Below are 14222 nucleotides of genomic sequence, written 5' to 3' on the forward strand. Positions count from 1 at the left end.
TGTGTGTGTTGCTCGGATTTCCAGCATCTGCAGATTTTCTCTTGTTAGTAATTGGTAATTGATTTATTATGGTCACATGTGGGTTGTACGGGGTATCCAGGGAGGGGTAGCTCCTCTGGTGAAAGGGTTTGTCATTGTCCATTCTGGGACACTTTGGTCTCACCTATGGCTCTATGTAGTTTGCATGTGACAGCAGCCACACCCCGGCACACTGCTTCAACAGGCGGGCTAAACCAGGTGAGGGTAGCTGGAAGCCTTGTACCCCGGGTGAGATAGTGACCTGCCTGTTCCAGTTTGTGAAGTCAGCTCTGGAGGAGGGGATCTGCAGTGAGATCCATCTGCCAGAAAGGTGGTTCTGCGCTGGTCTATGGAGAGCGCAGGGCATGACAAGGCACAGAGGGCGTCATAGTCACCCACTGTAACCAAGGAAGTTGTGATGCTGGTTTGTACCACTGGGCCCAGACTTCCAAAGTCAAGAGAGTGGAACTGTTCCCGTGCAACAGCTTTTCGCCATTTAAACACTCTCCTGCACGGGTTTCTTGTCATCGTCAGACAAAACATACAACCACCAGCAGTTACATGTCCAGTGAGTCACTCTCTTTTGCGGGTTGTCCCGAAAGTTCATTCTAAGTGTGAGTGCATTGAAGTAGTAAGTGAAAAGCAATACCAGAATGCAGAATAGAGCACTACAGCAACAGAGGAAGTGCAGTACATGCAGACAATAAGGTGTAAGACCATGACAAGTCCACCTTATCATACTAGGGAACTACTTGCTATTCTCATAATAGTGCGATAGAAACTGTCCTTTAGCCTGGTGGTACGTATTTTAATCTTTTGTATCTTCTGCCTGATGGGAGAGGGGAGAAGAGGGAATGTCCGGGGTGGATGGGTTTTGATTATGCTGGCTACTTTATTGAGACAGCGGAAAGTGTAGAGAGAGCCCATGGAGCAGAGGCCAGTATAGATGGGGACCTGAAGTTTAGTGATGGGCTGACAGGCTATTTTGCTGCTATTTTCTCTGCATACAGTAATCTTTAGCTTAAACAGCGCACTCAGCAGAAGCTACCGAGTGGCAAATAATGGAACCGTCAGCGATCAACTTACGCTTTCCTCGTCCCGTAGCTCTTGTAGTCGATGGCCGCTGAGACTCCGACGATAATAGCGGGAATGAGGTAGCCGCAGAGGTAGAAGTATTTTTTCCGAGAGTATTCGCTCTCAAAGACCTCCACCAGCATCAGATAGAGCTGCACACCTTCTAAGCACATCCAGATGAAGGCAGCCAGGAAGAAGAAATGTAGAACCCCAGCAAAAATGGAGCAGGCGATCTGAAACAAGAAAGATACCCTTTCAAAACTAAAGGATGACACGAGCTTTGGGAAAACTTTACTCCGTCCACTGCACTGGCTAAAATATCCTGGTGGCCAAGCATTTTAAATCCACTTCCCATTCAAACGTAAAAATATTTATCCTTGGCCTCCTCGATTGTCAAGTTAATGCTATGCAGGTTAGAGGAACAACACCTGATTTGCATGTGAGAAACTCGTGGTATTTCTTAAAGGGCCTGGTCTGCTTATTGCAAATAGCACAAAAAAAAGTGAGAGCGATCTCTACTTTTACACATTCTGCTGTTAAATAGATAGAGGGCTTTCCACATCCTCTGTAATAATGTTAAATTCTTTCCCCAGTTCTTAATATGAACTATTAGATTTTGAATGTCTGTTTATCGCTTGCTGGTGGTCAAAACTGCCCAATGCATCACTGACACCAGCGTACCCAGCATCGGGAACATATATACAGAAAGGTGGAGGAAAGGGGCCAGTGACATTATGAAGGATCCCACACACTTTGCTCATGGACTGTTTGTCCCACCCCCATCAGGGAGGAGGCCAAAAAGCATCCACACCAGGACCACCAGACTCAAAAACAGTTCCTTTCCCCAAGAAGGAAGGCTGATGATGTTCAGCCACCAACTCCACCACTACTTTATTATTTCCCATCAGTCACTTTATGCATTTATATTTATATTATTGTGTAAATTTTACTATTATAACTGTGTTCTTTATCCTTTGTGGTTTTTTTGTGCTGCATCAGATCCGGAGTAACAATTATTTTGTTCTCCTTTACACCTGTTCAATGACATTTAACAGTCTTGAACCTTGTTACATTATTGATGTGATTTTATCTTTAATTGCGATGTGAGAGTGGACCATGAACACGAGCCAAAGGCTGGCAAACAGACTTGCTCAGGAAACACCAGGGTTGGAATGGATAAGTTGAGCAGAAGGGCCTGTTTCTGTTTTTTTTCCCCTGACTCCAAGGATATTCAGGTTACCCATTACAGAGTCTACCTCCCTCATCATCACCCTTCTTTACTATTCCTGGCCCAATATGCTAACCTGTTTTATGCCATGAACCCCTACCATTAACCGAGGGGTCTGTGGACCCCAGGTTTGAAGCCCTGCACTAGAGTGCCTGTTTCTGTGCTATATTTTTCTATGACTCTATCAGGAACAACAGTATGCATCGTACTGGATTTCACCATCAGAATCAGAATCAGAATCAAGTTTATTATCACTGGCATGTATCATGACATTTGTTAACTTAGCAGCAGCCATTCAATGCAATATATGACAATAGAGAAAGAAAAAAAGTAAATCAATATATATATTGTATGTATATATTAAGTAGATTGCACAAACTGAAATGATATAAAAATAAATTGAGGTAATGTTCAAACATGAGGAAATCTGCAGATGCTGGAGATTTCCAAGGGTCTCGGCCCGAAACGTCGACAGTGCTTCTCCCTATAGATGCTGCCTGGCCTGCTGTTGTTCCACCAGCATTTTGTTTGTGTTGTTGAGGTAGTGTTCATGGGTTCAATGTCCATTTAGGAATCGGAGTTCAGAGGGGAAGAAGCTCTTTCTGAACCACTGAGTGTGTGCCCTCATGCTCCTGTACCTCCTTCCTGATGGTAACGATGCTGATGGGGGTCCTTGATAATGAAACCTGTCTTTCTGAGGTATTGCTCAGATTTCAAGCATCTGTAGAATCTGTGTATGTCATGTTAAGGTGATTGGAAGAACATTCAGGTAGGGATGTCAGAGTAAGTTTTTTTTTACACAGATGCCTGGAACGTACTGTCAGAGGTGGTGGTAGAGGCAGATACATTAGGGACTTAGATGGTTTGACTGAGAAATGGAGGGCAATGTGCAAAGGAAGGGTTAGATTAATCTTGGAGTAGGTTAAAAGGTCAGCACAACTTTGTGATCCAAAGGGCCTACACCATGCTAAACTGTTCTGTTCTACATCCTGCACCTCATCGCAACCCACATCTTGGAACTCTTTGGCTGGCAGACAAAATAAGCTTCTATTGGCTAACAGGCCACTTAGATCAGGCCTACACAATGTAAGTGGCAAATACCCATTCACAGCAGTGTGAGAATGACAAATAGTTTCGTCAACCATAAAAGCATTCTCTCTCTCTCTCTCTCTCTCTCTCTCTCTGTAACTCATAAAGCAAAGCAGGAAATGATTATTATCAGTTGACCACTCTTCTCTTAAAGAATGAAAACAATCATGTCCATTGTTCAAATAACCAGTGACATTTATATAAATGACTAATCACTGCAGGCCCAAATTCAAATTTTGCAATTGTTAAATAATTCATCATCTTTCCATGTAATTACATTAACAAATTCACAATGCCAATCACAAATGCATCTAATCTACCTGACCTTCCTTAGAAGCAACAATATTTGATGAGATGAGGTAGGCGATTGGATAAACAAATGGATGCTAATTATAAAGGATTTGATGGGTTATCAGACAGAAAAAAAAACTCCCATTATTTTCAGTGTCTGCTTTAAAGCAGATTCCTGGCGGCCTTTTCAATTCAAATTGATTTAAATGTAAATCAAAGTTCAAAGTAAATTTATTATCACAGTACATATATGTCATCATATACTACCCTAACCTCTAGGAGGACCACAACATCATTGTGGTTTGGAGGCTTTTTTTTAAATTAGTTTTTTTTATACATTTTACAAATTAAAAAACCCCAAATCACAATGAGGAACATTAATACAGTGCAAAATTAAGCATACAATGATAATATGCTACAAAGAAAGAGATTTTTTTAAAAAAAGCACCTAAATTGAAGACAAGTAAACTTAGTATCCTCCCCAAGCCCCACAACATAAAAAAAAACTCCAGACCAACCACAACACAATATAGAGAATATAAATCAGGACAATCAAACTCCCAGACTGTGAATACGCTTAGCAACAGAGGATAATAATGCCTACTACCAGAAAAAAAAGGGAGCTGGTGGTTTGGAGGCTTGTGTGCCTCAGTGACCTGGAGAGCCTGATGGTCGCAGGTCTTCATACTTCCAGTTCCACTGGTTCGGGAGTTGGGTGGTTGAAGATCCTAATGCTCTCAGTTCCAGAGCTGGGATGTACATTGCTACCAAAGACAAGGACCACACCTTTCAGAACTTGGAATGCAGAAGAGAGGGGAAAAGTGAGAAGGAAGGTACAAAGGAGAGTGAGAGAGAGCAAATGAGCGAGGGGGGGGAGATGAAGAATGAGAAAAAATGTCAGATGATAAGTAGGATTGACAACAGAGAAAGTAGGTGTGAAACGAGGAAGCAAGTAAAGGGGAAGAAGAGCAAGAACTTGCATTTCATAAATGCTAGAGATTCTGCAGATGTTGGAAATCCAGAGCAACACACACAAAGCTGAGCTCCTCCAGCATTTAAAGTGTTAACTCGAGAACTTGCATTTATTTGGCAACTTTCAGTTATTTAAGGCGTGATGAGGAATTTCTTTAATCAGAGGGTAGTGAGTTTGTAGGATTCACTGTGGAAGCCCAGTCATTGGGTAAATTTAAAGCAGAAGTTGATAGGTTCTTGATTAGTCAGGGTATCAATGGTTATGGAGAGAAGAATATCAAAGGCAGGGCATCAAAGATTACAGGAAGAAGGCAGGAGAATGGAGTTGAAGGGATAATAAACAAGCCATGATGGAATGGCAGAACAAACTCAATGGGCTGAAAGGCCTAATTCTGTTCCTTGGTCTAAGACAAGGGTTCCTGACGTTTTTAATGACATGGACCCCTACCATTATCCGAGAGGCCATGGACCCCAAATTGGGAACCCCTAGATATCCCAAAACACTTTAGAGCTAGGGAAGGATTTTTCATGGGGCAGTGTCTCCTTGTGATTTGAGAATCATGGACAGGAGCTTCACACACTCCAAATAAGTAATAGCTGAACATCTCTGTTGAGAGACACTTGTCATTTGTGGCACGGTGGATGGCTCACCTACTCTGAAAATCATACTCTGGGAGCCTTTACACCCAGCCAGGATCATACTGGGAAGACAGGGTCAGGTGTGAGGCCTGTGTGGCATGTAAACCATGGGCCCGGAGCCACTGGCCTGAATGGCATATTCCTTTGCTGTAGATTCTAAACCTTACAGAACAATCAAGTCTGCAATTTGCTTCAAATGCTCCATGTACCCATCTCCTCCGAACAATCTTGATCACTGACCTCGCCAGCTTTGCTCGCTCAACATGACAAGTTGGCTGTTGCTAAGCAAGGCCTGAACTTTAGGTCACAAGCATTAAGAGGTTAAATAGGCCACACCCAAGTTTTTGTGCAGAAATTCACATTCATTTCACAATGAGGTAATCATTCACCGGTAACCACTACCCTCTGTTCCGCCACTACCCCCCCTTATTTTCCTCTCATGCCTTTCCTATTGCTTCCCCACCTTCACGACCAGCCCTCCACCTCCCTCTAGTTCCACACCTCCTTCCCTTCCTCCCATAGTCCACTGCCTTCTCCTATCAGATTCCACCTCTTTCAGCCCTTTACCTCTTCCACCTATCCCCTCTCAGCTTCTTACCTCACCACCCCCACCGCGTCTTCCCATCCACCCACCTTCCCCCTCACTTGGTCTCGCTTATCACTTGCCAGCTCCAAACTTTTTATTCTGGCATCTTCTCCCTTCCTTTCCAGTCTTGATGAAGGGCCTTGGCCCAAAACATCAACTGTTTATTCATCTCCATTGATGCTGCCTGTCCTGCTGAGTTCCTCAAGCATTGTGTGTATGTGTTACCTTCGATAAATGCTGGTGATTAAATGTTTGACATTGGTTCCAAGATAATTGAATAAACAACAAACACGAGAAAATGTGCCGATGCTGGAGATTCAAAGCAAAATGCTGGAGGAACTCAGCAGGTCAGGCAGCATCTATGGAAATGAATAAACAGTTGACATTTTGGGCCAAGACCATTCTTCAGAACTGGAAAGGAAAGGGGAAAGCACCAGAAAAAAAAGGTGGGGAGAGAGAAAGGAGGACAAGCTAGAAGGTGATAGGTGAAGCCAGGTGGGTGGGAAAGGTCAAGGCTGGAGAAAAAAGAATCTGAGAGTAGAGTGGTTCATAGGAGAAAGGGAAGGAAATAGGTGCGAAGGAGTAAAAGGTCAGAGTGGGGAATAAACAAGTATTTTAGCCACAATTGTCCTTGAAACATTGTTGTTCGGCTGGTAAAATTTAATCTGAACAATTAAATCAGTCTGCATAAAATGGTACCAGTTATTATTTTTATATTAAGTTACACGAATAAAATGCTGGAGGAACCCAGCAGGTCAGGCAGCATCTACAGAGGGGAATAAACAGTCAAACTTCTTGGCTCGAGACCCTTCATTAGGACTGAAATGCCTATTTCTTCTCCATAGTTTCTTTTTTTTTCCCATTTAGGAACAAAATGCAGAACAGGCCTTTCTAGCCAGACAAGCCACATCGCCCAGCAACCCACCTATTTAGCCTGGCCTAATAACAGGACAATTTACAATGACCAATTAACCCACTAACTGGTATGTCTTTGTGGGAGAAAACCAGAGGCAGGTACATTAGGGATGTTTAAGAAGCATTTACTGTAGATAGGCACATGAATTTAAGGAAAATGGAATGATACGAACATTGTGTAGGCAGAAGAGATTAGTTTAGATACCCCATTATAGGAAGGAAATTGAGGCTTTGGAGAAGGTGCAGAAGTTTACCAGGATGCTGCTTGGATTAGCGGTCTTGTGCTATAACGAGAGGTTGGATAAACTTGGGTTGTTTTCTCTGGGACAGTGGAGGCTGAGGGGAGATCTGATCAAAGTTTATAAAATTATGAGAGGCATAGATAGAGTAGCCAGACGGTATCTTTTTCCCAGGGTCAAAATCTCTAATACCAGAGGTCATGCATTTAAGGTGAGAAGGGGTAATTTCAAAGGAGTTGTGAGAGACAGATTTTTTTTACACAGAAGTGGCGAGTACCAGGAATGTGTTGCCTGGGGCTGTGGGAGGGCAGATACTTTAGAGACTTTTAAGAGAGGTTTAGATAGGCACATGAATGTGAGGGAAATGGAAGGATATGGAGATTGTGTAGGCGGAAGGGATTTGTGTAGTTGGCCATTTGATTATTAATTTAATTGGTTTGGCACAACATTACAGGCTGAAGGGCCTGTTCCTGTGCTGTAGTGTTCTATGTTCTAAATCAAAACACCCAGAGGAAACCCCTGTGATCACATGGAGAACGTACAAACTCCTTCCAAAATTGAACTCTGAACTCCGATGCCCCAAGCTGTAATAGCGTCGTCCTAACCACCACTATGCCACGGTGGCACCCCATTGCTGCTGTTGCCCGACCTGACGAGCTCTTGCATCATTTTCAGGGTGTTGTCGAATCGCCAGGCTGGACCCATACCTGGTAGTTCACCTTGTTGACGCCCACCAGGAAGATGAATTCCGCGACAAACAGATTGATGCACAGGTTCTTGTGGATGGTGTTTCGGTCGCTTTGGAGGCCTCGGAAGAAGCAGAAGGTGAAGATGCAAATGCCCAGGCAGACGAGGGAGATGATGATTCCCACCCAGGTGATCATGGAGAGGATTAGTTCATGCATTTCGTTGGTGAACTGCAGGCAAAGAATGAACATGTACAAATAGTGTGTCCTTACAGGTAACGGCTCACACACATTCCCCCTCCCACACAACGGTAATCCACTGTCCTGTATTTTTATTACTTTTATATTCAGAGATACAACATGATAACAGGCCCTTCCAGTCCAATAAGCCCATGCTGTTCAATTTCACCCACGTGACCCGTGAATCTACTAACTCCTATGTCTTCGGAACGTGGGAGGAAATGAGGGCGTCTGGAAAAAACTCGTATGGTAAAGGGCTGAAAGTACAATCTCCTTTCAGAGAGCAGTGGGAATTGAACCCGGGTTGCTGGTGCTGTAATAGCGCTATGCTAACTGCCACGTTACTGTGCCACCCCAGAAGTAGAGAGAGAAGTCAGCTGAAGTTCAGGATTCTTGATGAGACTATGCTTGGAATATTTTGTTTAGGGTGACATGCCTTTGCCTCTTTTACGTAACAATAATAAAGCAATCTATCAATTTAGAATATCATAGATAGAGTCATAGAACATTACAGCACAAAAACAGGCCAATTGGTCCATCTATTCCATGCTAAATCATTTAAACTGCCTAGTCCCATCGACTTTCACTGGGACTATAGCCTTCCGTATCCCTCCCATCCATGTATCTATCTAAACTTCTATTTAACATTGAAATTGAAATCACACCCACCACCTGTGCTGGCCACTTGTTCCAGACTCTCATGACTCACTGAATGAAGAAGTTTCCTCTTAAACGTTTCACCTTTAACCCTTGACCTCTAGTTGTAGACTCACCTAACCTCAGTGGAAAAAGCTTATTTATACCCATTGACTTTTTAAAACTATATTTAGAGATACACCACGGAACAGGGTCTTCCGGCCCAACAAGACACGCCACCCAGCAACCCACCTATTTAACCCAAGCCTAATCACAGGACAATTCACAATGACCAATTAACCTACTAACTGACACGTCTTTAGACTGCGAGAAGAAACTGGAGCACCTGGAGGAAACCCACGTGGTCACAGGGAGAACGTGAAACTCCAAATTCCCTGAGGTGTAATAGCGTGTCTCCAACTGATAAGCCACTGTGGCATGCCTCTTGGAGACTAAAAAGTTGGCACAACATTGTGGGTTGAAAGGCCTGTACTGTAGTGTTGTATGTACTATGTTCCGTCTCACCCCCAACCATGTTTCAGTGCGCAGAACGAGCCCGGGTGCCTACCAGCAGCTCACCTCAATCTCCTTGTGGGCCATGATGATGGCAAAATTGGTCAAGTGCCTGCATTCGCACTTTGTGTGGGTCCTGTTGGTGTCGATCAGCTTACAGCCCTGAGTGGACCAAAACCCCATCATCGTGCGTTCCGAGTAACTCCAGAATGAGCAATTTGCATTGAAGTAGTTATCAGGCTGGAAGGAGGAAGAGGCGAGAGAGAAGGTCAAGACTTCCTCGGAATCAGAATCAGGTTTATTTTCACTGACATACTTAGTGAAATTTGTTGTTTTATAGCAGCGGTGCAGCGTAAAAAATACTATAAGTTACAACAATAAATATTAATAAATAGTGCGAAAAAGGACCAAAAAGTGAAGTAGTGTTCATGGGTTCAATATCCATTCAGAGATCAGATGGCAGAGGGGAAGAAGATGTGCCTCAAGATTCATGGTTCAAGTTTATTCATCACGAGTACTTCAAAACAAACAGTGAAATGCGTCGCTTGCATTACCAACCAATACTCAGAAGGTGTGCTGGGGCAGCCCACAAGTGTTGCCTCATATTCTGGCTCCTGTGCCTCCTGCACATCCTCCCTGATGGTAGTAACGAATAGAGAGGGCATGTCCAGGATGGTGAGAGTTCTTAACGATGGATGCTACCTTCTTGAGGTTCAGCCTTTTCAACACCACTACCCATGATGGAGCTGGCTGGGTCTACAATCCCCCGTATTTTATTTATTATTTTATTTAGGCGTACAGTGCAGAGTAGGCCCTCCAAACTGCACCGCCCCACAAACTCAATTAACCCTAACCTAATCAAGGGGCAATTTACCATGACCAGTTAAACTATCCGTTATGTCTTTGTACTGTTCATAGACTCCTTACAGAAAGGCACTGGAATTGAACTTGAGCTCTGGAACGCCGTGAGCAGTAGTAGCGTCACAACTAACCGTTGTGCCCCTTCTTCCGATCTTACGCATTGATGCCTCCGTACCAGATGGCAAAGCAATCAGTCAGAATGCTCAGCATAGTACATTTGTAGAAATTTGCGAGAGTCTTTGGTGACATTTGGGTCTCCTCAACTGTGAAAAAATAACATTCTGATTGCCATGCTGCAGTATTGCAAAGGCAGCTGTCTGAAAGGATCACAGCTGGATGAATGGTGTCAGATTCAGATTTATGTATCACGTGTACATCTAACACACAGTGAAATATGTCTATCTATCAATTTATTTATTGAAATACAGTCCCCTTCCTGCCCTTCGAGCCACACTGACTATCAACCTTCGATTTACATCAATAACACGCTTTTCATTATCTTGGTCCGCAGAAAAAATTCAAGCTGGGGCCCGTTCAACGTGGCTGAGTCGCCTGGGCAAGGCTGCCTGATGTTGAAAGACCCAAAAGATCCGATGACCACAGGTTACATCACTGTCAATGTGTTCCAGCACACATCAGGTTAATAAAGGCAAGTTGTGTTGGACCTTGTTAATGAAGGCGTGAGCCAGATCAAGGTGGTAGAGTCGAGTGAAATGGACACAATCTCTAGTAACACAAGAGGAATAATTTTCCCACTGCATGCGTAATTACAAGCTACACACCCTGCTGGGGGCAGCCCACACTTTCCAGCACCACAATAGCATGCCGATAATGTTCAGGAGAACAACACACGCAACGTCAACAGAGCACAACCAACAATGACAAACGAAGAGACCCCTTCCTCTTTACCACCCACCCGGTCACACACACACAGGACGTGCTGCCTCCAGGCCTCCAGCCTGACGTGGATGTCGTGATATGACACGTAAGAACGTGATTGGAGAGAATTTTGCTCATGAACGGGGCTTTGTTCATACAACATCTAGTCCATTTTTCCCTCAGTTCAATGGATTGGTTGAGAAGTCGATAGGAATTATAAAGAAACTGATGCACAAAGCATAAGATAGTGGGGGTGATTTTTATAAAGCTTTGTTAGTCTATCGCAGTACTCCACTTGAATGTGGACTTTCACCTGCTCAGCTCTTGATGGGACGCCATTTGAGATCTAATCTGCCAGTGGATGAGAGCCTTCTGAGAACAGAGGGAGGTGAACAAGTGAAAAGATGGAAAGATGAACACAAAGCAAAGCAGAAAATATACTTTGTCAGATGTTCTCGTCCATTACCTGAACTGCATCAGGGAGATGAAGTGAGGATACAAGACAAAATGAACACATGGACACAGGAAGCTACAGTACTTGAAGAAGTACAACCCAGATCATACATGGTCCAAACTGAAGAAGGAGCAGTGTTAAGAAGAAATCGCGAAGAGCCCAAGAATGAGCCAACTTCAGAGTTTCAGTTAACTGATGCAGACCAGACAAAACATGGAAATAACAACGAAACACAAGAACTGTGTGAACCACTTAGAAGGTCTACTCGTGTTTGTAAACCCCCAGAGAGACTGATAGAGATTATGCATTTGCTCTGGTCAATGTTGCTAATTGTTTTTCTTTTTAAGGGAAGTAAGATGCGGTGATATGACGTGTAAGAACGTAATTGGAGAGAGTTCTGAGCATGTGCAGGAATGATAGAAAGATTGAGAAACATGCTATTGTAAACACGTTGTGGTTGTCGTTAAATAAAAGTTCTATTTCTTCCAGAACGTGGTTCTTTATAAGTAACCTATGGTACGTATGAATATAAAGAACACAACAGTAGACTCCATGAAGAAGCCTACAGCTTTTAGGAACTCTCCCCATGGGTGTTACACACCCATGGGGGTGAAGCAACTACCAATGGAGGAGGGGTGAAGAGTCTCTGATCATGCGACCTCTCCACCTTGTTCCTGCCCCACCTTGAACTGTGACTTTGGCTCTCCAGTCTATACAGTTAGCTCTTTCTAATGGCCATGAGATCCTGCTCTGATGACTAATAGGGCCAGAGTAATGAGAACTCAGACAGGCAGATAAATATTGCATTACAACCATATCACAGCGCGATCTTTAGAACAGAGATGAGGAGGAACTTCTTAAGCCACAGGGTGGTGAATCTGCAGAAGGCATTGTGAAGGCCAAGTCATTGGGGATATTTAAAGTAGAGGTTGATAGGTTCCTGATTAGTAAAGGTGTCAGAGGTTACAGGGAAAAGGAAGGAGAATGGGGTTGAAAGGGATAAATAATCAACCATGATGGAATGGCAGAGCAGACTTGACCTATGTCTTATGGTCTGATGGAAATGTTCACTCACATGCCCCTGTCATGGGCTGTTTCCTCCTTTACCGGAGTTCATAACAAAAGGGTGTAGGTGGAATATTATTTCTCGTTTCTGCCAGTGGGATAGAACTGGTTTATGGGTTGACTGATTTACTTTAGTTTAAAGATTCGTTTTATTTGTCACCTATGCAATGAGACATCAAAATATACAATGGAATGTGTCATTTGCATCAACAACAAACATGGTCTGAAGATGCACCTGGGGGCAGCCTATATGTATGTCCACACTTCCAACGCCAACATAGCATGTCCACAACTTACTAACCCAAACACTTATGTGCTTAGACCGGGGGTTCCCAACCTTTTTTATACCATGGAGCCTTACAATTAACGAAGGCTCCATGGACTCCAGGTTGGGAACCCCTGGTTTAGAATCTTGGAAGGAAACCGGAGCACCCGGAGGATATCCTTGGGGTCACAGGAAGAATGTACAAACTCCCTGTACAAACATATACAGGCATGTGTTCCAAATTACAGTGAAAAGCTTGTCTTGCAAACTGTTCATACAGATCAAATCATCACACAATGCATTGAGCTAGAATAAGGTAAAACAATAACAATGGAAGTGTAACAGCTACAGAGAAAGTGCAGTGTAGGTAAATGATAAAGTTCAAGGTCATAACTAGGTAAACTGTGAGGTCAAGACGCAATCTTGTTGTACAGGAGGTCTCTTCAAGAGTCTGTTAACAATGCGACAGAAGCTCTGTTTGAGCCCAGTGGTACATGCTTTCAGGCATTTGTATCTTCTGCCCGATGGGACGGGGAGAAGAGAGCATGTCCGGGGTAGGTCAAGTCTTTCAGTGTGCTGGCTGCTGTACTGAGGCGGTGAGGGTCCATGGCGAGGAGGCTGGTTATCGTGATGTGCTGAGCTGTGTTCACGGCTCTCTGCACATTCTCCAGACAGAATGTGTCCTTCATATCCATACATGAACAATGACAAAGCCACTCCAGAGACCCCCTGTTTGGTCCTGACTTCGAGTCCTGTCTGTGCGGAGTCTGCATGTTCTCTCTGTGACTGTGAGTGCTTCAGCTTCCCTCCACATCTGAGAGACGTTCAGGTCGCCGGGTTAATTGACTGCTTGAAAACACCTATCACCAGGCTCGAAGGCAGCTTCATCCTGCTTTAATAAGAATCTTAGACAGACACCTTGAACAATAAAGATGTACTTTTGATCTCACAATTTACCATGTCATGGCATTTCAAAGTTATATCTCTATCTGCACTTCACTTTCTCAATAGCTGCTGCAGTATATTCTCGACTCTGTGCTACCTCAAAGTTCCTATCTTTGGAATGATCTGTATGGAAGGCACACAAAACTAAGATCTGCTGTATACAGAAAAGTTTAATTTGTCAAACTCTGATACACTGAGCTGTAATAACATCGCAATAACCGCTACACTACCGCGGCACCCAGTTGTTATAGGAAGGTTGTGGGAGCTTTGGAGAGGATTGCTTGCTTGCATGGTGGGTGGTGGGGAGGGGGGGGGTCTGAGACTTTTGCTGAGGAAGGTGGGGGAGGAGGAGGGAGAAGGTTGAGGCTTTTGCTGCTGCTTGTACGTGGGAGGTGCGAAAGGGAGCTTTGGGGTTCTAACATATTTCTGTCACTCATTCCTTAGGGTGTTTCTTCTCTTTGTGGATGTCTGTGAAGAGTAAGAATTTCAGGTTGTACAGTACATTGTATACATTCACTGGTATTAAACTGAACCATTGATGCACAGGAGATTTACCAGGATGCTGCCTGGATTAGAGGGCATGTCTTATGAAGATACAGGTGTGGTCAAAAGTTTTAGGCATATATA

The 14222-nt window shown here is 43.7% G+C and overlaps 1 protein-coding gene across 15 annotated transcripts in view; it reads right to left on the minus strand.

Moving 5' to 3' along the window:
• The window catches only part of adgrl2a (adhesion G protein-coupled receptor L2a), an 852977-nt gene that overhangs the window by 53473 nt on the left and 785282 nt on the right, over positions 1–14222 (minus strand). For all 15 annotated transcript variants that reach the window (XM_073062547.1, XM_073062548.1, XM_073062549.1 and 12 more), the window contains 3 exons: positions 9193–9366; positions 7759–7968; positions 1105–1325 (listed from right to left, as the gene is read on the minus strand). In XM_073062547.1, the coding sequence (XP_072918648.1) occupies positions 1105–1325; positions 7759–7968; positions 9193–9366 (605 nt within the window). The remainder of the gene's footprint in view (positions 1–1104; positions 1326–7758; positions 7969–9192; positions 9367–14222) is intronic.

Source organism: Hemitrygon akajei, chromosome 12, assembly GCF_048418815.1.
Source record: "Hemitrygon akajei chromosome 12, sHemAka1.3, whole genome shotgun sequence".
NCBI classification, from domain to species: Eukaryota; Metazoa; Chordata; class Chondrichthyes; order Myliobatiformes; family Dasyatidae; genus Hemitrygon; species Hemitrygon akajei.